The sequence below is a fragment of the Vombatus ursinus genome, unplaced genomic scaffold (genome assembly GCF_900497805.2).
Source record: "Vombatus ursinus unplaced genomic scaffold, bare-nosed wombat genome assembly UNPS02014808.1, whole genome shotgun sequence".
In the NCBI taxonomy this organism is placed as follows: Eukaryota; Metazoa; Chordata; class Mammalia; order Diprotodontia; family Vombatidae; genus Vombatus; species Vombatus ursinus.
In genome coordinates, this window is record NW_020954586.1 from 1495467 (window position 1) to 1519486 (window position 24020).

Genomic DNA, 24020 nt, shown 5'->3' on the forward strand with positions numbered 1-24020 from the left:
CAGACGGAGCATCGGGCTGTGCCCAGCATCACCACAGGGCTGCCGAGGCATGACCTCCACTGCTGTAAACACAACTTTGAAGATTTATTGACTCTGACACACAGTAACAAGGTCCTGGGTTTGTCTCCAGACACATTTATGCTGTGTTTCCATTTGCCCCCGTCAGAGCTAACAAGTAACATCCGAGGAGATAGTAGGAGAAGAAATGTCAGAGATCCAGAATCTGAGTCCACTTGCAGCTGGAGACATTTCGGGAGCTCATTTATCCAGAATGTGTCCTGACCAGAGATGAGGGTTAGATTTCAGTTTTGTCCTCACAGCCAGAGTCGTTTTCATTTTCTTCATTTCTAAAAGATGCTGCCACCTGGTGGACTCAGGAAATCTCCTGTCCAGTTTGTCTCCTGAAAAGTACAAACAAACCAGCCAGATCGATCTGTGTTAGATTTAGAATACTTACAATGGTATTGTGAGCACCTAAGATATTATCACAAATGTTCAGGTAAAAGCCACTTCCCAGCAATCTGCTAGTGTCTGCTGCATGATAAAGAAATGGAAAGAAAGAGTAAATTCATCCTTTGCACCCCGGTTACTCTGACCAAAACAGAAAATGAACAGCTTTCCGTAAATGACTGGCGTAGTTGGTGCCTGGAAAGAGAGTTGTAGCAACTTGTCATAAAATACCATTCCAAGCGTCCTGCCAGGGTGACATGATGAGTCGTCTTCCGTGCCCTGGGCTTCTCTTATAGCAGAACCCCTGCGGCCTGTGTCAGGCTCCTAAGCGGGAGAGGGAGAGAAGGAAAACCTTGAGGAAGCCGGGAAGAGGGCAAGGAAAGAAGACGCAAACATGAGCTCTTCCTAAGGATTGTAGCTCGTGGGGAAAATGGCCCCAGGACAGGCAGCAGTGCAGAGGAAGCAGGCCCGAGCCTCCCCCCAGTAGAAAAATTTATTTTAAAAAAGCACATCATAAAATGGAACTTTGTAGATTCATGAAGATTTCGCCCATCTTAGAACCTAGGAGTAGACCAGATGGTTAAGATACAGGTGTTCTTCCTGGAGTCATAGTAGTGTTTCCTACAGAAGGTTTCCGAGATCACTACCCATGAACAAAAGACTTGGGAAAACATGTTTCCATCTACTCTTTTCTCCAGATGCTGGCTCCTAGAGACTCTGGCTCAGGAGAAGGGCTATTTACTGGGTTGTTTGTAGAAGGGTTGCAAGCTGTGTCTTGGGAGGAGAGTATCCACACCAGGAAAACCCCACACAAATCTTTCGATGCTGAAATGAGCGTATCATGAATTCACTCTTGATAGCCCTGTCCATGTGTCGGTAAGACTGCTCCAGACCCTGACTAAGCAGTGCGTGTTTTCCTGTCTCTTCCAGCTTACTGAGAGAACATTCAATCGACGGCACTGGATGGGCTCCCACAAGAACGTTAAAGGTATGGAGCCTCTGTCATTTCCTGTGTTACAGTGACGAGTCAGGCGCAGCCCTGAGTCAGATACCCCACATGCTAGTGGCTGCCCACAGCCTCCCGTCTGCCTCAGTTTACACCAGGGTCTCCTCCTAGCCCCCTAGCTGTGGTCCTGGAGCTGGAAGGAGCCTTGGAGACCATTTCTGTGGTCAAGAAGAGTCCAGTGGCCTGTCTGGGAGGCACAGCTAGTAGCAGACTGCCAGGCCTTTACCCCTCAGGGAAGCCCCGGGCTGCCCTCTCTGTCTTTGGTACCTCATGGGTTCTGCTGGGCATCTTGTCTCCCCTTTGGAGGATAAGCTTCTGGAGGGCAGGGGCCGTTTCTACCTTCCTGGGTGCTGGTGGCTGATTGACAGCAGCTCTTCACTGGATGCTGCTGGTCTTCAGCCTTCCCCAGTTCCCCACCTGAGATGCTCTCTTCCTCCTCTGGACCTGCCTATGAACTTCTGTACCCTGTTTTATATTGTATTCCCGCCCAGCCTCCCCTACCAGACTGTCCCCTCCGGGGGGGCAGGCACTCTGCCTTGCCTAGCACTTTTTTTTTTTTTTTATTTTGGCAATTGGGGTTAAGCGACTTGCCCAGGGTCACACAGCTAGTAAGTGTCAAGTGTCTGGTCTGAGACCAGATTTGAACTTACGTCCTCCTGACTTCAGGGCCAGTGCTCTATCCACTGCACCATCTAGATGCCCCCTTGCCTAGCACTTTTCCAAGAACCTGGCAGAGCACCTTTTATTTACCCAGAGTGAACTCCCTGCACCCAGGGGGATGAGTCCCGGAGAGGCGTTGAGGGATGGCCCAAGGATGGTCTGTATGGGGCAGACTTTGACATCCGAGCCCAACCCCACACCTACTACTCTGAACTGCCTTTTGCCTTGTACTGAGTAGGTGTGTAATAGATGTCTATTGAATTGGTTTCTAGTTGAAAAAAAGGTTGGAAACCTGAAGGGGATGAGTCACTCAGCCTTTATTGGGGGGCCATTGTGTGGGAAAAGCACTCAGGAAACCAAGGTCTGCCTGCCCCCGTGGTCTGTAGATTATGGCGGGATTGACTAAGCAGGCACAGGGGAGATCATGTGTCTCCAGGTGTGTACCCTCTCCTAGCCCTACTTCCTCCTCAGTTTAGTGCAGGGACTCCCCTTGAAAGCAGCTGAGAAATTGTAGCACCCGGGCCACTCCACAAGTGACTTCTAAAAGGGATAGATGAAGGACTCTTGGAGGGTGAGAGAAATCCCAGATCATAGCCCAGCTGGGCTTTAGGAGGTAGTTCCTAGGGAGTTGCCTGTGGCCCAGAGAGATTAAGTCACTTTCCCAAGATCACACACAGCAGTAGAAGTAGGATTCGAACCCCGGTTTTCCTGACTCCAAACCTAACACTGTCCACTGTACCATACTGCCTCTGAATGAATCCAAAAGGTTTCAATGGCAAGTTTACCTAGCTTCATCCCTGGAGAGTTTAATATGTGTTTATTCTCTCTTATTTAGATAGTTTTAGTAAGAAACATTTTGATGTCCCGATGTGTCCATCACATGTCCATGCTCCATGAACACAGAACAGATGATACGTGATTCCAGCTGTAAGGCAGCTGGATGGTGCAGTAGATCAAACACTGGGCCTGGAGTTCAAGTCTAGCCTCAGACACTAATCACGTGATCCTGGGCAAGTCACCTTACCTATGTTTGCCTCAGTGTCCTCAACTGTCAAATGGAGATAATAATAACACCTACCTCCCAGGGTTGTTAAGGATCAAATGAAATAATCTTTGGAAAGTATCTCTCACAGTACCTGGCACATAGTAAGCACCATATACGTGCTAGTTGTTATCTTTATTGTTGTTGTTATTATCACCATTTGGTTCTGGGACCAAAAATAAAAGGCCCCTCCATTTCTGTAGCTAGCAGGATCGATTTGTATGCTGAGTAGAAGACCTTTCATGTTTTTGGGCTGCTTTTCTTCTAATTGTTTCATCATAGAGTTTCCCAGGCAGTGCTGCGCTTAACATAAACTCATTGTGAATGATGTCAGCTTGTCTAAAATAGAGAGGAAAACGCCTCACCGGATCCACCTTGAGCAGTTGCTTAGAACAAGTACGTCGGGTTCCCATCATTGAGTTGCCATTTTTAATTTCAAGGTTATGACAGAATGGCTTTTTACTGTTGTAGTAGGGTTGTAGACCGCAGGAAACCACACATTTGGAAGCTCCTTATTCAGAATTCCTTTTTAAACGGAAAATTCATGAGCCTAGCAAACAAGTGACCTCTTTGAGGTCTCTGCCAGTGCTGTTCTCTGGGTTTTTCCAATTTTTCAGTAGCGTAAAATACTAATTCATCTCTAGTCATTGCAGAAAGAACAGAATGAAAAGCAAGTTGAAGAAAAATCCCTAGAGAAACGGCCCCAAAATTAATTTATTGAGCCTCGACCTAGCTTTGACGTGTTGCATCATCACTTGTTTACTAATTGGTCCTTCCGTGTTCTTTAGTCCTTTCATTTTGATGTTGAAATTGGACTGTATGCTGTGCACGGTTCACCAGCTCTTAAAATGAAGGCTGGACGTGCCCTAGCCAAAGCCCCTCATTTCACAGAGGAGGAAACTGAAGGCCAGAGAAGCCAGGCAGTGGAGCTGGGCTCCAAGCCCAGATTATCTGACCACAAACTGGGTGCTTTTTCTAGCACAATCTTAAGTCCGTGTCTGTGTCAGATCTTTTACACGTTCCTGGTCTGCTCCCTTCGAGGGGTGCAAAGTCAGCTTACATTCTTTCAGTGAAAAACCTTTGCCTCCAGCTTGGAATGGATGAAGCTTATAAAGCCGTTCGGGCCTGCTCCAGGGGCTGAGAGGGCTTTCCCTTCTCCTGGCCTGTAGATGGTGCCAAAGAGCAAGGCAGACGAGCCCGGGTGCTCTTCCCATCAACTCCTTGAAACAGCCACGCGCTCGTCATCAGATCAGTTCTCCAACATCCGCGGTAGAGCCGGCCTGTCTCCAGGCAGCGGGGCTCAGCGAGAGGCGGTGCTAACCTCCACGACTTTTGTCGCCCTCTGTCTGCTTCTCTTGTCTCCAGGCAGGTCCTCCTTGTGGGTAGTAACCATAGCTAACAGAAACTCCAAATGTGCATTTCCCTCATACACAACAGAAATAGTTAGCATCGGCTTTCTCGTTGTTGTTTGTGAGCTTCCAGCTCTGAACTTCAAAGTGCTCAAGACAGCCAGGTGTAGCTAGAGCGTCCTCCAGCTGCCTTCACCGTTAGTCTGTATGCTCGTCTCCAAGGGACCTTTTTCACTGTGCCCTCAAAGCACCTTTATCTGAGCAGCTGCTTTCTCTCTCAAGTCCTCTCAGAACTGTCTGTTCCTCACACAAATGTCTTTCTTCTTCCCATTTTGATAAATAAAATAATTACCCACTTGAGAAGGAAATACTATCTTTCACAAGTTGCTACTGTGTTTCTCTAAGCAGTTCCCCAACTGAAAATTCGCTTTGTGCAAACCCCTCTGATAGAGGAGTTTCAGGGTAAAAAATACTGTCATTTATCAAAATAAAACCTTTTGAGTATTCTGCCACCTTAGAGATCGAAAGGGCACTGAAAATAACACCTCTGTCATTCTTTTCTCTTAGCTTCTTGTGTTAAGAAAGCTCATTCCACAAACCAAAATAGGTTCCTGTGACGTCTGTCTAGGTTGCAAAGATTGTACAACTCGAAACCTGACCTCTTATTTGGAAGAACAAAAGGTCCAGAATATCAAGAGAAACTAATGAAAAGAAATGCAAGGGAAGGTGGCCTAGCTGTACCAGATCTGAAATTGTATCATAAAGCAGCAATCATCAAAACTACTTGATACTGGCTAAGAAATAGAGTGGTGGATCAGTGGAATGCTAAGTACACAAGACACAGTGGTCAGTGACTATAGTAATATGTTGTTTGACAAACCCCAAGACCCCAGCTTCTGGGATAAGAACTCACTATTTGACAAAAACTGCTGGGAAAACTGGAAAAGAATGGCAGAAACTAGGCATAGACCAACATCTTGCACTGTATACCAAGATAAAGTCAAAATGAGTACATGATTTAGATAAAATGCAACTACCCAAAGCAAACTAGGAGAGCAAGAAATAGTTTACCTGTCAAATTTATGGAGAATGGAAGAATTTATGACCAAACGAGATAGAGAACATCATGAAATACAAAATGGATAATTTTGGTTACGTTAAATTAAAAAGTTTTTGCACAAAGCCAATGCAACCGAGATTAGAAGGGAAGCAGAAAGCTGGGAAACACCTTTTACAACCAGAATAAGAAATCAAAATAAGAAATCAAGCCCCAGTTCGTAATGTTTGCTGATTTCTGAACTGTAAATGCTCACACTGAAAATGGAATGGTCAGCTCTTGTGAGCCAATACACAAGTTGGGTTGGTCAAAGAGAAGGAGAACTGTGAAAAGGCCACTTCATTGACTGATTAGAAGATCATTGGTGACCTTGGAGAGACCAGTTTCTGTAGAGCAGTGGGAACAGAGACCGTGGCAGACGTGGGTGAGGACAGATGCACATTACTACCCGTATTCTCTCTAGGTGGTGAGCAGGTGGACCTGTAGTGATGAAATAGAGGAAGAGAGAAAGGGAAGAAGCAGACTGCATGAGCTCCTTGGGGCCCAATCCAGTCTGGTCATAGCCTGGGTCCACTGGCTTCTTGTTATTCAGCCCCTTGTCATAGTATAGACGGGATTCTTGTGTAGAGACAGTACAGGCTGGACCATGACTGAGGTCCCTTCCAGCTCTGGGTTCTCTGACTCTGTGAACGTAGGCATGTTTGCCCCCAGACAGAGCCTGGGCAGTTTTGTGTGGCAGCTCGTGAGCCCAGGAATCTTTAGATTGCTCCCCACATCACAGCTGTAGAAATACTCCTACAGCTCCCCACATCACGGAGCCAGTTCACCAGCTTGCCCAAAGCACAGATGGAATTGATATAAAATTACCCTCATCTTAATGGGAGATTTTCTTTTTCTTTTCCAGTCCCTCCTGTTTCCCAGACTCCTTTAATACTCTTCATAAAGATGATGGATTCTGGAAAAACATTATTTCTTGGTTTTATAAAAAGTAATATTTCGACCAATACAAAATAATTGCAAGAAACATAAATATGTAGCCTTCCTCTGCCCCTGAGTGACAGATTCTTCATTCTGTTTCTTAAATAATTTTAAAAGTATTTGCAAGGAGCTCTATCAAGCTGTTTACTCAGAAATAGTTGAGTGCATTGAGGAATGTAAAATTAAATAATTTCTTTGTATTGACTACTTATCTTGAGTATTTAGAGCTAGACAGTGTGCTCCAAGTATAGATCAAGTAATAGATCTAGTGGGTGGCTAGGTGGTGCCATAGTGCAAAGTACTGGGTCTGGAGTCAGGAAAACCTGAGTTCAAACGTGGCCTCAGACACTAGCTATGTAACTCTGGGCAAGTCATCTAACCCTGTTTAACTCCATTTCCTCTATCTATAAAATGAGCTAGAGAAGGAAATTATCTTTGTCAGGAAAACCCCAAATGGGATCACAAAGAGTCAGACATGGCTTAAACAACTGAACAACACAAGTGTAGCTCATTAATGGAAGGAAAAATTGAAGATCCTGAAGGAAATATTTATTGTGGCGGGATTGAGCCTCCGTAATTTAGGTATTTTGTACGTGAAAACGTTGTTATTTGCAGTACAGGGAATTTGCTTTTTCAGGCTGAAAGAGTAATGGAGGCCTAACACCCACTACCCGGACACTCAGTCTCAATCTTGCATCGTGAAGAAAAAAAGACTGGCCATTGATACATTCACGAGGGGTGGAGGAAAACATGAGCTGCGTCCTGAAAGGTGCTTTCTTCCTCCCTGGAATCTAAATCGTTTCCCCAATTATTTGATAATACAACTGGTTTTGAAACAGTTAGCCTAGAATATATGGAAAGATTAAAATGTCAGAACTAAATCTAACAAACAATAAGCAAATGCTGTGTGAAAAGCAGTGTTCAAGATCGCTTTTTAGTTGGGATCCAATTATTGGTTTCTTCATTAAACTTTTGACTCAGTGGCCTCAAGTAATAAAATATTTGCAAATTAGCATTCTTGTAGGTAATTGTGTTGATGATAATAATCAAATGCATGTTCTTCATTTATCCCATTTATTTCCGGCAAGAGGCCCTGTTCTGTCGATCCCTTGTTAATTTGTTGTTGTCATTCAGTCATTTTTTTAGTCAGATCCAACTCTTCCATGACCCCATGTGGGGTTTTCTTGGCAAAGATACTGAAGTGGTTTGCCATTTCCTTCTCCAGCTCATTTTACAGATGAGGAAACTGAGGCAAGTAGGGTTAAGTGACTTGCCCAGGGTCACACAGCTAGTAGTGTCTGAGGGTGGATTTGAACTCAGGAAGATGAGTCTTCCTGACTCCAGGCCCGGTGCCGTGTGCACTATGGCACCACCTTGCTGTTAAACTCCTTTTTAAAAGGATGACGTTTTCGTAGAAATGACGGCGGGCAGGTGATAGGAAAGAGTTAAAGATATAATTTGGTTGATACATTCTTGACTTCTTTCTGTTCACCATATTAAGAAAATGAGCAGCCATATCCTCCCTGATGTTAAGGAGACTAATTGGGTTTTCATTTCTGATCAGTCACCTCTTAGCTCTAGATTAGCATCTGAAAAATCTCAGTTCAGGTTTAAGAAGTGCTTCTGGGAAATAGGATCCAGGCCTAGGAAGCATTCTCATTGAGGAAAGCACAGCGATTTCAGAAGATTTCCTCTTTATTCTGAGCTTAAACATCGAAAGGGAGCATTCCCACACATCCAGCAGTACTGTGTATGCACTTGTGACCATCCATTTCATACCATTTGATTTTTATAAGCATAGAATTCAGCACGGGGCTTTCAGAAGTCCTGCTCTACGTGTCTTTGCTTCCTCCTGGACTTCTTTCCCTTCTCTTTGCATTTTGCACCTTTTGGAGAAGCGTCACTATTGCTCACCTTTCCTTTCCACCTTCAATTTTGCACAGAAGATAAAGAAAACCATTGGAACAAATAAGCACAGTCAGGCAAAGCAGTTCTGCCCCACAGCCGTGTCCAAAATGTGTGTCTCTTTCTGCCCCTTGTTTCCATCCCCTCCATCAGAGGTGGGTAAAATGCTTCATCGTCGCTCTGGAGACATGGTTGGCCCTGGCTTTGAGCAGAGTTCTCAAGTCCTTAGGAGTCGTGTTTTGTCACCACGTTGCTATCCTTATATAAATTGTTCTGGTCCTGCTCGCCTCGCTTGGCTTCAGTTTGTACCTCCCAGGATTCCCTGAAATCAATTAATTAACATTTCTTAAGCACCTACTAGGTGCCAAGCACTGGAGATACAAAAAGAGGCAAAGGACAGTCCCTGCCATTTTTCCTCCATAAGATGATAGCCCAGCTTGGCGGGGCAGGCCATTTATGGCTGTGAGCTCATTTTTTTTGCCTTTTGTAATATTGTTTCCCAAGATCTCTGCTCATTTTTAGCAGAAGCTATGAAACATTGAGTGACCCCAACTGTGAGGGCCTCATACCTAAACTGTTTCTTTCTGGCCTCTTGTAATATTTTTTCTTTGACTTGGAAGCTTCGAATTTGAGCTGTGATGCTCTCAGGAATTTTCATTCGGGAGTTTACTTTCATGAAGCAATTGATAGATTCTTCCCAATTTCATTTTGCCCTTTGGTTTTAAGAGACTTCAGTAGCTTTTACTTTTGATTTCTTGAAGAATGGTATAGTGTTCAGACTTTTAAAATTTTTTGATCATGGTGTTAAACAATTTTAGGCCCTAAGTACCTAAATACTAAATACCTAAGTACCACTCGGGAAATAAGACAAAAAGAGTTTATTAGCGCACCAAGGTGGCTGGGCTGTTGGAGTATTGCCCACCCTGAATTCAAACTGCCCACTGCTTTTACAGACAGGAGGAGACAGCTTCCGTAGAAGGGCAGAAGTATTGCGATTGGTACTCATGAGCAGACGGCATTGGTGCACATGTGTGCGCCATCTTGTGCAGGTTAGCAGCCGTGTGCCCAGAGTCTAAGGGTCATGAGGTCCCTCCCGCTGTCTCTGCCCCCAGGGCTGACTTTGCGCAATGGTTCTCAGGGAGACCAGTGATCCTCCCTTGCCCTGCTCATCAGGTTGTCTTTGATAACAGACACCTAACATGTTCTTCTCTTTTTTTCAATAACATTCCTTTCTGTCTCCATCTACGCTACCTTTTCGAGAGCCTGCTCCTTGGGTAAGGTGGACCACTTTCTCTTCTGGGTGACGTAGTCTCCTGCTTCATTCTCTTTGGCTTCATTTCTTCAGGGCAGTCACATAGGCTTTGTGGGAAATCGGCTTTTTCCTTTAAGTCTCTGCTCACCGTTGTTATGAAGTTGTTGTCTCCCTCTGCTTTGGATTTTGGGGTACCTTTGGGTTCATTACAACTCTTTATATCCATGTTGGTCTGTGTTCTTCTTGCTCATCACTCCAGCTTTAGTTCCTAAATTAAAGTTTTGTTCCAGGGTCAGGCTTCACCTCTTGTGCTTTTGAGTGGGATAGTAAGCCCTGCTTGGTCTGGTTCTGGGCCACCTGGGTTCCTGGGATAACCCCCACCTACCACAGTTATCCCCTGCACTCGCCACCCCAGATCTTTGAGGTTCAGTGTCCTCTATTTTCAGGACAGTGCTAGGGACCTTGGCATCTGGACAGTGAGGGTGCGCTCAGAGTAGGTTAGCCCAGGTCCTTGTGGGGAGAGGGGTCCTGGGCTCCTGGGTCTGAATGCACCTCATCTCCCTGGTCATTACCACTCCTGGGGCTTCCATGGTCTCCACCATAGCTTCCACCCACACTGGAGCTTCGTCAGAGGAGCCGCTCCTCATGTCTCTGACCTACGTCTGGACGTGTTGGGAGGCTGCCATCTGGTTTGCCTGTGCTGGCACTGGTCTGCTTGGAGCTCTTTCCTTTTGCCTGGGGGCTTCTGGCTAATTCTCTGTAGAGTCAGTTTGGAGATGTAAAAAAGCCGCCCGCCATAGTTTCTCCTTGAATTCTTGATCATTGATTCTGGTGCAATTTTTAGGGTTTGGGTTTTGTTCTTAAATGAGGACACAGATGGTCAACTTCCATTTGGGTAGGCATCTTGACCAGAAATCATCAGCAAGACACTTCACAAAAAGTCTCTCATAACATCCCTTTGGGCAGATTGTAGAGATCTGGTGTGGATTCTGGTGGATGACTTTGGTGTCTTACCTCGTTGAGCAGTTATATGCAGTGTGGCAGTTGATGGAGTGGCGGCAGCCTGGAAGGGTCCGTCTGGTGGTCTGTTATAAGGCGTGCCTTGGACCCTGTCCTTTTCAACGTTTTTACCGACAGCTTGGATAAAGACCTTGGGTGTCCGTAAACGCACTTGTCTCCCTAGAGCCTAGACGTGTCGTCTGCCTTTCCCCAGCTCTTCCTGTTCATACCCCACTCTGACCCTCGGGCTGAGGAGTCATACTTCCCTTGGGGGATCACTTTGTAGATTGTCGGTTTCATGGGAAGCGCAGACAAGGTAGAGGCACCTTTACTGTCCACCTGACAAATATTACTCTCCCCTCTCGGGAGGGCACTCTAGTGTCTAGCACTTAGTCCTCTTTTGAGGCACAGCTCTGGGGCTCACGGCCCCTCGGGACCCCTGACATACAGGTACTTCTGCGAAGAGCCAGGGCATGGGGGGTGGAACGCAGGAAGATCTCACCAAGCCCTCAAGTGGTCAGGAGAACAGAGAACTTTTATTGTGCACAAGGGCCTCATAGTGTGCTTAAAACCCTCTACCTGGGCTGGGTGCTGGGCAGAGGGAGGAGGGCGCTGCTGCTGCTGTGGCCTCCCTCCCAGGGTGGTGATGTGATACCATCAGGCAGAGGGGGCCAGAGGTGACAGCCAGGTCCTTTCCATGGTGACCGAGCTGCCTCTAACGTGTCTGTTTATACCAACCCAACTCCATTTGTATAATTTCATGTTTAAAAACAAGTTATGTATGTTTATTTAAAAAAAAAAAACAAAAACTTCAAGCATTTGGCTCTGAATCATTTACTGTCAAGGACCCAAACAGGGAGTTGATCTGTCCTGTATTGTCCCATTAAAGGCACCAATGTGAGCCTCAAAGCCCTCAGAATGTTGGGGGTTCTCCAGAAAGGTGTCAGGAGCTTGGGAGAGATAAAGATAATATTGTTACTGATAACCTACAATAATAAGTTATAAAGAAATAAATGTACAATAATTAATAAACACCAGCCTATCCATACCTGGAATACCATGGGGGTGGAGAAAAATCTCAAGAAGGAAAATTAAATGATGGAAGGAACAGCAGACAGGCAGGGAGCGGCAGAGGAAGACAGATGGAGTGGAGAGACTGTGACTAAGTGGGGGTCCTCGTGACAGGTCACCTAGACGAGCTCCCTCATTCAACTGGGGAGGGGCCTGGGACCTCCAGAGGAAGAGGTATAAGTGTCAGGACAGAGGCCCTCTGTCTCCAGCCAGGACTCTCACCCCTGTACCCGGCTGCCTCAAACCTTTCCAGGGATGGATATGTAGGCTACATCAAGGAAGGGGGAGGTTTTCAGTGATCTAAAAAAAAAAAATTCTTTTAATTTAAAAAAAAAAGCAGCATTTCCCTCTGTGAATCATTAGCTTGAGGTGGGCCCTGCCCCCAGAAGGGGCACAGAGCAGTGGTCAGTTACCATGGCTACCGAGGGCCTTTGGGATTTACCTGGAGGAGGACCAGTTTGTCCGTGACCCCAAATATCGGACTGAATGATCCTCAGAGCCAACTTCACAGCCAGGCTTTTGTGTTACTCAGTTATATCCCAGCATTCCCTCTTTGTTTCAACATCTCAGCACAAGCAGCCCAGAGCTTCTTTTGTCCCAAGTGAGGTTTATTTTAATTTGCAGGTTAGGAGTAAGAAAACCTATCGACGGCCGTTTGTTGTGATGTAGCATGTGTCTTAGTTATGAGCTGGTGGGGCCAAGCTTTCACAGGAGCCTAATGCATATTTGTTTTTTATTTCAGGATGTTGTGTGGGGATTAAATTCTTTATTTACCGTAAGTATAAGAATACATTTAATGTCAATTTTTGTCGATTCTCCTGCCTACTAATTTTAGACATTATGTCAAGTAAATGCCAGTTTGCCAAATACCTGTGATTTCATCAGCACAGAAAACTTGCAAGGGTGAAACATATTAAATGACTTGCCCAAGGTCACACAGCTAGTGTGTGTATGCCTCCACCGTCGCTGAACAGTCTTTCCTCTGTCTGTCTCTGTCACCTTGTCTGTCCAGAGCCTTGTCTCTAGTCACTTAGAGGCCACCTGGCCCACCACGTCTTCTCCTCTGCCCCAGTGGCCGCCCTGCTTTCAGTGTGATCGTGTAGGGACTTGGGTGTATGTCTTTACTTGTCTATTTCCACAGTGGCTCCGGTTGTCAGTTTTCAGAACTACAAAGCAAGTCCCTGCTGTGGTCATTTGAAGTTTTCTGACTTCGTCCTGCCCTTACTTTATCTGTCTACATTAAACAGTTTCTACAACATAAAGTGTGAAACCAACCAGGAGGACTCTCTTAGCCATCCCGAGTGATTTGTAAAGTTCCCTTTTAAATGGCCTTCTCAACAGCAGAGGAGTTATTTCCTATGACTTTCTACCTGTCAGCAGATTAAAGCTGCCCCAGGGCTCAGAAATTTAACAGTCCTTACCATCTCCTGGTGGCCTGCTATGCTCTGACCCTGAACCATTATGAGGAAGGAGAAGGCAGAGAAGCGAAACATAATGATGTGGACTTTACTTTTTAGAATACTTTTGGCCAGAGAAACTGTCGTTTTTGTTGTGAATCTTCATCTCTGTCTCTGGGCTTCCCTGGCTTCCTTCAAGAAACAGCTGAAATCCTGGCTACAAGAAGCCTTTCCTTATCCCCCTTCATTCTAATGTCTTCTCTCTGTTCAGCGTTTCCTATTTCTCCTGTCTGTGTAGCTTAGAGCAGGGACTGTCTTTTGCCGTTATTTGTATCCCTAGTGCTTAGCACAGTGCTCAGCACACAGTAGGTGCTTGATAAATGTGGATCGACGGACCGAAGGAGTTATTAAGTGCTTACGAGTGTCACGTACTGTGCTAAGCCCTGGGGATGCAAATACTAGCAAACGAGCGCCCCTTCCCAGTTTATGTTGTGAGGAGGGGAAGGAAGTAGAGACAGCATGGACTGGAAATTGTGAGGAAATGAGTGAGGCTCCCCTGTCAGAGCCCAGGGGCCACAGCACAGATGGAGGTTCAGCCAGCAAGCTCGCCTCAGGTCCGGTGTGCCAAGGACTGGGCTAAACCCTGCAATACAAAGAAAGGCAAAAACACCCCCTGCCCTCAAGGAACTCCCTCTCTGGCAGGAAGACTATGTACACTTCAGTTGGATTAGTGTAGAGAATAGATGGATAATCGGCCGGCAGCTAAGTGGAGCCATTCTGCGTCTGCTCAGGATGGGGAAATGTATGGAGGGAGAAACACTTCCATAGGTGACTTAATTGTGCAGAATACTTGGATGTGGTTTAATTTTCCGTTCGTGCATTTGTGCTTCTGCTTACACGAGGCTGATTCGGAACTTTGGACCTCGACCAGATGGGGCTGGTTCAGGCTGAATTTTGTGCCATATGCTCATGCTTAGCGTTCTTCTTTTATTGTGGTTTTAAAAAATGGATATTACTCTGAGAAAATGTGGAGAATGGGTAGTTCCTGAAGAGTACCCTGTGAGAGATATCACTGCTGCTGTTGTTTTGAAAAAAGCAAGTATTTTAAGGATCCTTCAAACCTGCAATGAAACATAATCAGCCCTACAAGAAGTAAAGGATGGTCAAGAGCAAAAAACACCACTGAGAGCTGACAGACGATAGCTGTAAAACAGCCTAGGTATAATCAAGCAAAACTCTAGAGGGGCACGGCAGCTAGAGGGGTTGTTACTGCTTCTTTGGCAGATGGATGTAGGCTCCTTGGGTTTGGAAAAACAGCAGAAAGACCAAGAAAAAAACAGCTGCCATGAAGAAAAAATACTTGTCATGGACACGATCAGGCAAAAGCTAGAGCACTGAAGAATGGAAAAGGGAAATTTTCACCCATGAAATCCACTTTGTCATTCAAGGCTATACCAAAACCATTAGCAGAAGCGACCCAAGTCAAGGCTGTAAGATCTGGGCATCTTCTCAGGCTTTAAAATAACCACCCAGAAATATTTGGGAGATTTTTTGTTTCTAGTGAGCTTTGTCCTCCATTTGAGGGAATAAGGAGCTCTCATACATGTATTGATGATATATTGAAAAACAGACTTGTTCTGGAATTACAGAAATTCCCAAATTGGGTTAGAATGCAACAGAATGACTTTGCACCATGCCAAGTGTCATGAAAAGTTGGGAAATTTATCCAAGAGATGGAAATAAACATTTTTCAGTGGCCTGAAAACTCACCTGATTTAAAACTCTTTGAAGACCTAGTAAAAGCTAGTAATAATAGCTTATATTTACATAGTACCCTAACATATAGTATGTTATCTGCATCCTCCAGTTGAGACTTTTGCTCCAAAGGGATCACAGAAAGAAGAACAGAAGCCATATAAAAATATTTATAGCAGCACTTCTGATAGTATCATAAAACTGTAAACTTCTCCCCCTTCAGTTGGGGAATAGCTGAACAAATTATGGTATATGGTTTAGGTATCAAGACCATATTTGTAACATAGAAGAAATTTGGTAGGACTCCTTTTGCTATTTTTCCCACATATTTTATATAATATTGTGATTAATTGTACCTTAAATAGTTGATAGATTTTATTTATAAGTATACGTGATCCCAAGTCCACCCCCTCCCAGGAGTTTATTTATGGCTTATTCAGTTTCTTTTTCTGATTTGGATTATTTAACTCTTCTATTTCTTGTTCTGTTGAGCTGGGCATTTTATATTTTTTGTAAATATTCATCTTTTATTTAGATTGTCAGTTTTTTTGGGCACATAACTGGGCAAAATAGTTTCTAATAATTTTCTTTATTTCTTCATTTGTTTTGAATTAACCTTTTTCATTTTCGATGCTAGGGATTTAGTTTTTCTCTTTCTTTTTATCAGATTAGCTAATAGTTTATTTTATTGAGTTTTACGTATTTTTTGGTTTTGTTTTCAGTTTGTTGGTTTTCTAACCTTTTTAGTTACATATCCAATTTGTTGATCCATTTCTCTTTTATTGATGAAAGTGTTTAGAGTGTTAAATTTTCCCCTAAAAACTGTTTTGGCTGTATCCCAAAATATTGCATTTTTTTTTTATTGTTGTTGACCTTTAATAAAATTATGATTTCTATGATTTGTTTTTTGACCAAACCCATTCTTTAGGATTAAATTGTTTAGTCTCTAATGAATTTTTCATTGTTTCTTCAGCAAACCTTTATTGAATATAACTTTTATTGCATTCTGGTCTAAGCCTTTATTGAATATAACTTTTATTGCATTCTGGTCCATAAAGAGTGAATGCAGTATTTCTGCTTTTCTGAATTTGTAAAATTTTTAATGTCCCAATACATGATCAATTTTTGCGAAAGTGTAGTTCATAGCTGGAAATATGTATACTCCTTTCTATTCCCATTCAGTAATCACTGGAAGTTTATCTAACATTTCTGAAATTATTTTCAGATGCTTAACTTCTTGTTTACCTTTTGGTTAGATTTATCTGGGTCTTAAAGGGATACATTGTGGTACTCCACTATTAGATTTTGCTATTTCTCCCTGTAACTCATTTAACTTTCCTTAAATATTTAGATGCTTTGTCATTCAAAGCCCATATGTTTAACATTGATATTAATTCATTGTTTATGGTACTTTGTCAGCAAAATGTCATTTGTCTCCTGTTTATCTCTTTTAATTAAGTATATTTTTGCTGTTGCCTTGTCTGTGATTGTGACGGTTATTCCTGCCTTTTTTACTTTAACCAAAGTGGGAGAGATTTTGCTCTAGCCCCTTATTTGAACTGTTTGTGAATCTAGGTGTTTCAGATGTGTTTATTGTAAACATTGATTCTGATTTCTGATCCATTCTGCTGTCTTTTTCCATCTTATGAGTGAGTTTATCTCATTCACATTCACAATTAGGATTGTTAATTGCATCATAAATTATAAAAAGGTCCGGTTTCAGGGAAAACTAGGAAGACTGCACTGATACAGGGTAAAGAGCCAGACTAGGAGAACAATTTATGTGATAACTACATTGTAAAGAAAATTATCTTTGAAATACACAGTTCAGTGACCAGCTTCTTCAATGCAGAGGACTGAAGCTGGCTCCCTACCTGACAGAGAGCCCATGAATTCAAGGGACGATGAGGCCAGTGTGGGAACTGGCTTTGTCTGACAGCACATATTTTATTTTGCTTGGGGTGAGAAGGTGGTAAGGAGAGAAGGGTTGAGGACATGGTACCCCGTTTACCCCACCAAAAAATAATTGTTAAGTTATAATCAAGGCTAGACTTAGGAAAACAGACTTTTCAGCAAAAGTGTGTTTACTGTTCGTTGTGGTAAGAATGTAGTTTTGTCATAAAGAATAAAGGAATATGTGTCAAACTCTCATGAACTCAGTGCCAAATTATGCAAAGTGATTACAGAAAAGGAGACTTATGGCATAATAAAAAAAAATTTACAACGTAAAACATTGTGAAGTTGTAAGGTTTATTATATGTCTATCATTGGAATTATTTTCTTTGTCCTGAGAAATTCCCACACCATTGTAAATGACCTGGGCCTTCCAGAGTCTTTTCTAAATTCTGAGAAGCCAAAATCATTGTTAATGAAATCATCTAAGTAATATATTTGTAAGTAACTTTATACATGGGGTTATAGTTAGGATCAAATTAGATGATATATGTAAAGCACTTTGCTGATGTTCAGTGCTGTATCAATACCAACTTTAAGGTTGTTTTTTCTTTTTATTATTTGTTTTGGTTTATGCATTTTTAAAGAAGTGTATACTCACAACCCTTGAGTCCTCTTGTGGAACCAGGATATCTAAGGAACCACAGGAGTGAAGAAAGCTTTGGCTGAGAGGTGGAAGGATCCACATTAAAATCCCCCTCCTGCCACTTCCTGGCTTTGGTGTCTAACAGGCAGGTCACAGGTGATCTGAGGGTCCAGCAAGGGCATGCGTGTAAAACAGCAGCCCTCACCTCTGGGGCAGTCCTTTTCTGCCTGGGTTTTCATAACTTCTTTCTTCTCAGTGATGGTTATGAGGTTTACAGTAGTTGTCTTTACAAAGTGATTTGGTGCCTAATTTTGGTTAGGAACACAGCCCTCGATCCACATATCCCTTTGGGAGAAGGTGGCTCATTTTACAGGGAAGTCATTTTATGTTTCCCGAGAATACGTTGTAATTCTTCCATGTCTTGTTCTGTTTGGTATTTATCTTTGAAGAATTCAAAAAATAAGAGCAAATCTAACTCAATCTAACTGCTTTATTCTGCATGACCCACCTAGACCCAGCCCTGGATGCCCTGAAGCTCTCTAAGCAAACTTTGGCCTTTGGAGTTTTTGTTTAGTTTTGTTTTGGCATTACATCAGATTTCTAGTACTGTTGTGAAGTCTCCATTTTCATAAACGTGAAAACTAATGGACACTTAGTGAATGGGTCAAAAAAGGGAATTAAAGATACTGAGTCAAAACAGGGCTTTATTAAACAAGTTTCATAATTGAAGAATTTCATTTTTTTTAGCCCTGTTCTTGTCCATGTACCAGTGAAGACGCTTATTATGAGAACAGATTTATTTCTACTTACTTCATTACCAAAAGTAGCACCAGAATAGGGCATGCCAACATGGGAAGTACCGTAAAGTTTACAGAGTGGTGGCTTTCCTTGTTAACAGCCCTGTGAGTTGTCTACCCCACTTTTGATTCAGAATTTGAACCCAGGTCTTTTGATATTAGAGCACTGCTTTTCTACTACACCCTAGTCCCTGCCATCTAAGAGATTTTCCCAGTCATTGTGACACCTATTTTCATATTGAAGAGTGAGTTCTAAGTCAGCATAGAATGTGTGCTGGGGTTCTGGTTCACCGTGGCCTTTTCTTCCCTTTCTCCCTGTGACCCAGCAGCCAAGGAACTCAGATCCTGGCTCCCAAGGGTTTTACCACGCAGTCGCTGTCCCTGTCACCAGTCCCTTAGAGGAGAGTGGCCCTCGCAGACTCACCATTTTTCTTACTTTTAGGACCTTCTGAATTTCGATGACCCTTTGAATATTGAAGCTGCGGAACACCATCTGCGGGACAAGGTGAGTCAGTGCTTTGGCAAGCAAACCCGATTGCTTTTCACTGCATAGTTTGTCAGCGAGCAGATCTCTTTTCGTTTCTGGAATGTTAGGTCTTCTCCCGAGTACAGAATAATAAGCTAAGTGACTGTGGAATCCTTAAGGATCATCTGGCCTATCTGCACCCTCATTTTACAGACGTGGAAACTGAGGCCCAGAGAAGAGAAAGGGACTCACCTCAGCTTACAGTAGCAGTGCACCTCGTCTGTGGTACTAATGTCTCATGAGGATTCGTTGTGGCCACGCGTGGAACCTGTTGTATGTGGTTCTGTGCTTGTCTAGTGGGCTTCTCAGAAGTAGCCACACTAAGCCACACCGCCGGGGTCCCTGGGTTATCCAGAGCACAAGCGCTCATCTGTTGAGCTCCAGTCTGAGAGGCTCATCCCAGTGAGGGTGGCTACCAGTTAGGGAGTTGTTCTGACCACAGTGACTCAAGGCAGTCTCCTAAAACACTGCCCGCTTAGAGGAAGCGGCTGCCCTGCTGAAATCCCGGGGCCTTGAAACCCTGAGGACCTTCCTCTGTGGGTTTTTACATTTTTACCTTTCTTTCCCCTTGCTGCAGGACAGCTTCACCTTATTTTATTAAAAAAAATTAAATGTTCTATTGAAAACATAATACTGAACATCAATAGAACCCCCCAGGCTTGTTCAGTAACAATTTGCAATCAATTTAATTTTAGTTAATAAAATGTCGTAACTTTTTTCCCATAACTCGACTACCCATTCCACCATTCTCCAGTGAGTAGAAGCCCTCTCTTGTAACAAATATATGTGTAGTTGGGCAAAGTGAAGCCATACCTCGGTCGTGTGAAAGAGTAGGTCTAGTTCTGTACGTCTGGTCTGTCACCTGTTGGGCACAGGGATAGAAGGTGGGTTTCATTCTCAGCCTTTTGAATTCAAGATTGGTCACTACTTAAGTCAAAGTTCTGAGGGCCTTCCGTGTCCTCCCACCCCCGGTATTGTTTTGGTCACTGAATAATTTGTTTTCCTGTTTCTGTATTTGCATTGGTTCATACGAGGCTCAGTATTTCTCTGAATCTGTTATGTGACTCATTTCTTACAGTATGGAAAAATTACTCTAAATTCAAGTATCACAATTGGTTTAGCTACTCAGGTCAAATCGAAAAGCATTTATTAAACACCTGCTTTGTGCCAGGCACTGGCCTAAGCACTGGGGATACAGAAAAAGACAGAAAGACAGTCCATGCCCTCGCAGAACTCACAGTCCAACAACATGCAAATGCACTTAATTTTTTGAAACAACAGAAAGTACAGCTAGAAATATTCTTATCCATAAGGGATCCTTTCTGTCCTTGTCCTCCTTGGAGTACATGCTTAATAGGAGTATCACTGAGTGAGAGGATATATATAATTTAGTGACTTTCTGGCTATGGTTCCAGAATGATAGATTGGATGGCTAGCCTACCAGAAGCACATATTTAGGGCCCGTCATCCCCCATCCCTTCCAACAATGGTTATTATGCTCTTTTGTTGTCTTGCCAATCTGATGGGGATGAGGGAGGACCTCCGAACTGTTTTAACTTGGTTCCAGTCAGCTAGCATTTATTTCAAGCTCCTCTGTGTCCCAGGTACCCCTAAATCCTGGCAAATACAAAGAATGAGCCAGTCCCTCCTCTGGTGGAGTTTACATTCTAAAGGGAGAGACAAGTACTCATTGAAGTTTATGTAGAACAAGTATAAGGAGAACAAACAGCAGATGGCGGGAGAGGGAGAGGAAGAACCGTAGCATTGGGGGAAAGGCTTCCACTAGAAGGCGGTGCCTCTGTGAGGCCTCAGTGAAGGGCATCAAACCAGGTCTCCCACATCTTACGGTCGAGTCATTAATTTTTTTTAGCCTAAATATAGGCCTTCCCATTTCTCTCTGTTCAGTTTTGTCTGTTTGTTTTGAGCCGTCCAAGCCCCGGGTGGGCATACCTTCTGTCTTCTTGGCTTCATCCAATCATCCATTGAAAATGCTGGGCTGGGAACAGAGGCCTGTGGAATGCCAGGAGAGAGAACTCCTTCAGGTTCCTATCAGTTAGCATTCTTTGGATATGGTTTTTCAATAAGGGATGAAATCCTTCAATCTTCCATCTGCTAATCATAGAATCTCAGAGTGAGAGGGAGCCCCAGCATGTAGCTCACCCTCTGCCTGAACATGAATCCCTTCTCCAACATTGCTGACCAGTGGGCCTCCAGCCCCTTCTGGGAATCCTTCTGCGAAGCCCTGGCTCCCAGCTCAGCCTTCTGAGGCAGCACCGAGCCAATCGAGCCCCTTTCTGCCTCAATCCTTCATCTACCTGAATCATTGTGTGTTTGCCCCAAGAGCCCTTTCCTCTTCAGGTTAAACATCCCCATCTTATTAAGTGATCCCCGAGTGATCTAGCCATCAATTTGTTCTGCCTTCTCTGAGTGAACACTGGCTTGTCAGCGTCTCTCCCAAGATGATCCTCCAGATGTGGACTGATGAAGGCATGTCAGATAGCCCTCCACCTCACTCTGGGCCTCTTTGGCCCCCAGTGCAGCCCAGAACACTGCTGGTTTTGTAGAACTAGCCCTTCACCCCTCTGGAGGATGGAGTTAATGACAGTCACTGGAGGCTGCTTTCAAGAGCCAGGTGATCGATTGACCAAAGGTAATAGCTTAGAAAATGAAAGCTCTGTTTGAATGGGGCCAGATTACCCCAAAATCCTCTCAGAAGACAGGACATCTGTAGTCGTGATGGAACAGAAATTTTTTGGCAATCAAGACTTGCTTTTAATTTTAAGATCTTTTTCCATTGCAGAAATCTGTACAGAAAAGTAAGTTATGGTTATAAATAGCCTCCAATCAAAAGGAGCTGTGGAGGTAGTTGTTCTCACAAGTGCAGGCCTTGTCCCTGCTTTGACAATGTCTCCTTCGAACTTGCAGCGTGATTGGCACCGGCTAGGCACTGAAGCTTGAAGTGATCTTTTGTGTGTGATTTCAAACGTTTTTCAAGATTTTCAGTCACTTAAGAAATATCAGCTAAGCTGTTAAAGCTAAGCTATTGAAGGACAAAAAAGGAGAATGAAATAAATGTTGGGATCTTTTCATTCCCTCTTTAATAAAACCTTATTTTCCCCCTCAAAAAACCACTTTCCTCATCCATCTTCCCAATCACTCAAGCTTAAAACCTTGAGATGAGGTTGCTGGTTCCTTCTTTTTGCCCTAAGTGACTAAGGCAGCAACGTCTCCTGTCTCCATTCCTGGGCCAGACCCTCCAGACCTCTTTGCTGGACTCTCGTGGTAACTTCTGGCCTGCTTGCTCAATTGCCAGGCCCTCCCTTCCCATGCCCTAATCCATCCTAAAAGACGCCTCTGATTAAGCATTTCCTCGCTCACAAACCTGGCGCACAAGGACCTCTGCAGTCTCCATGTTTGTTTCCCTGCACACCATCCTGCGGGGGGGCGGTGGTTGTCCTCTACCTTTGCTCACGGTTCCTTCTCTGCCTGGAATGTCTGCCCTTCCCCTGGAACCATGCATCTTCACCTTGGCCACCTTCCACTGGGCGGGCCCTTCTTTACCACCTTCCAAACAGCACCCTAGGCCACACCCAGGAAGAGCTCAGCACCTCAGCTCATAATGCCCCGGACTGTCTTTGGCTGCTGCTTGTGTGTGTCTCTTCTTTCTTCTCTTCTCCTTTTCTGAAGACTATAATCCAATATGTACTCTCATTGCCCCTGAAATGTCAATCAACTGCCCTATTGTTCTACTCACCATCCGTCCCTGTGACTCCCCAGTCCACCACACCTCACGGGGATTGTCACTGATATTAGTATAAAGGTCTTTGAGGGCAGGGAATGCTTCCCAAAGGTCTAGAACAGTGTCTGGCACATAGCAAACCCTGAAATACTTTTTCATTGATTCGGTCAAAGTGACTGAAAAATACGCATTTGTATATTAGCCGTAGCTCCCTTCTTCACTCCAGCAGAATCCTTTGCTTGCCTTCCAGACCTCCAGGCCTTGCCATCTCCCCTAAAGGTGTGTGAGACTATGAGTTTCTTGAGAGCAGAAGAGGTCTCACTTTTCTGTCTGAATCCCCAGAGTGCAGCCCAGTGCTTTGCACATGGTTAGTACTTCAAAAATACTTTTTTCAGAGCAGCTAGGTGGCGCGGTAGAAGGAACACTGTCCCTGGATTCAGGAGGACCTGAATTCAAATCTGGCCTCAGGCACGTAACACTAGCTGTGTGACAGTGAGCGAGTTGCTTAACCCCATTGCCTAGCCAGAAAAAAAAAACAAAACTCTTTTCATTCATTCATGATTTACCAGTGCAGACCATTTCCAAAAGTCCAGTCCAAAACAATGTTAATTACAGTGAGGAACTTTACCAGGTATGTGATCAGAGCAGACCATTTAACTTCTCTGAAGCCTCAGTTTCCTCATTTGTAAAATAAGGGTAATGCTTAAGAATACTTGCCCCGTAGGGTTATTGGAGAGCTTTAATGAGATAATGAATGTAAATGTTAAAGCACATTTGTGTAATAGCAATTGTTAACTCAGGGTCTTATCTCTAGGAGGTAAGTGCTTGGCCCATAGTAGATACTTAAATGCTTGTTGATTAACTGAATTGTTTGATTTACATTTTCCGTATATTAAATTTCTCTCTTTAATACTGTGAGGATTGGTGATTTCATTAGTGGGAATACGTTTTGCATTGATAATGCTCGCAGCCTGTCTCTGACTTAGTAGATGGTCTTCAGGAGTTAGCATGGCCAAAAATAAACTGATCTTGTGACTGTGGATGAGTCTTCCTGGCCTGGCCCAGCCAATCCTGTAACAGTAGACAAGTGGTCAAAGCCCTTGGACCCTTCCAGCTCGTTAGGGGCTACTGGAGCTGGGGAACTCCTCCATAAACTGGGAGAGCCCTGGGTTGTATCCACGCTACGGTCAGGGATAGAAATAAGATGAGTGAAAGAGAAAACAGTTAATAACCAAAGGACAAAAACAGTGGCAGCTTCTGAGGTGGCATGCCCACTCCTCTCGTCTTCACTCCCTTGTGTGAGGTGACAGTAACAATCACAGGCCCCCACTGTCTTCCACCGTCTCTCCTTACCCACCCTAAACTGGTAGGAAATGAGGTGACGCCTCTCAGGGCCTCTGGGGACTCTCTAAAACTGGGTAACAGGAGTTACAATCTCACGTACACAAAAGCACAAGGCCTTCCTGTATTAACTTATATCAAGGAGCAGCTGCATGGC

At 44.0% G+C, this 24020-nt stretch overlaps 1 protein-coding gene across 1 annotated transcript in view; it reads left to right on the top strand.

The window, feature by feature from the left end:
- Positions 1–24020, top strand: part of UBE2F (ubiquitin conjugating enzyme E2 F (putative)) — a 90830-nt gene that overhangs the window by 59019 nt on the left and 7791 nt on the right. Inside the window, exons 7-9 of the mRNA XM_027875358.1 lie at positions 1381–1438; positions 12512–12544; positions 18700–18762. Of these exons, the coding sequence (XP_027731159.1) occupies positions 1381–1438; positions 12512–12544; positions 18700–18762 (154 nt within the window). The remainder of the gene's footprint in view (positions 1–1380; positions 1439–12511; positions 12545–18699; positions 18763–24020) is intronic.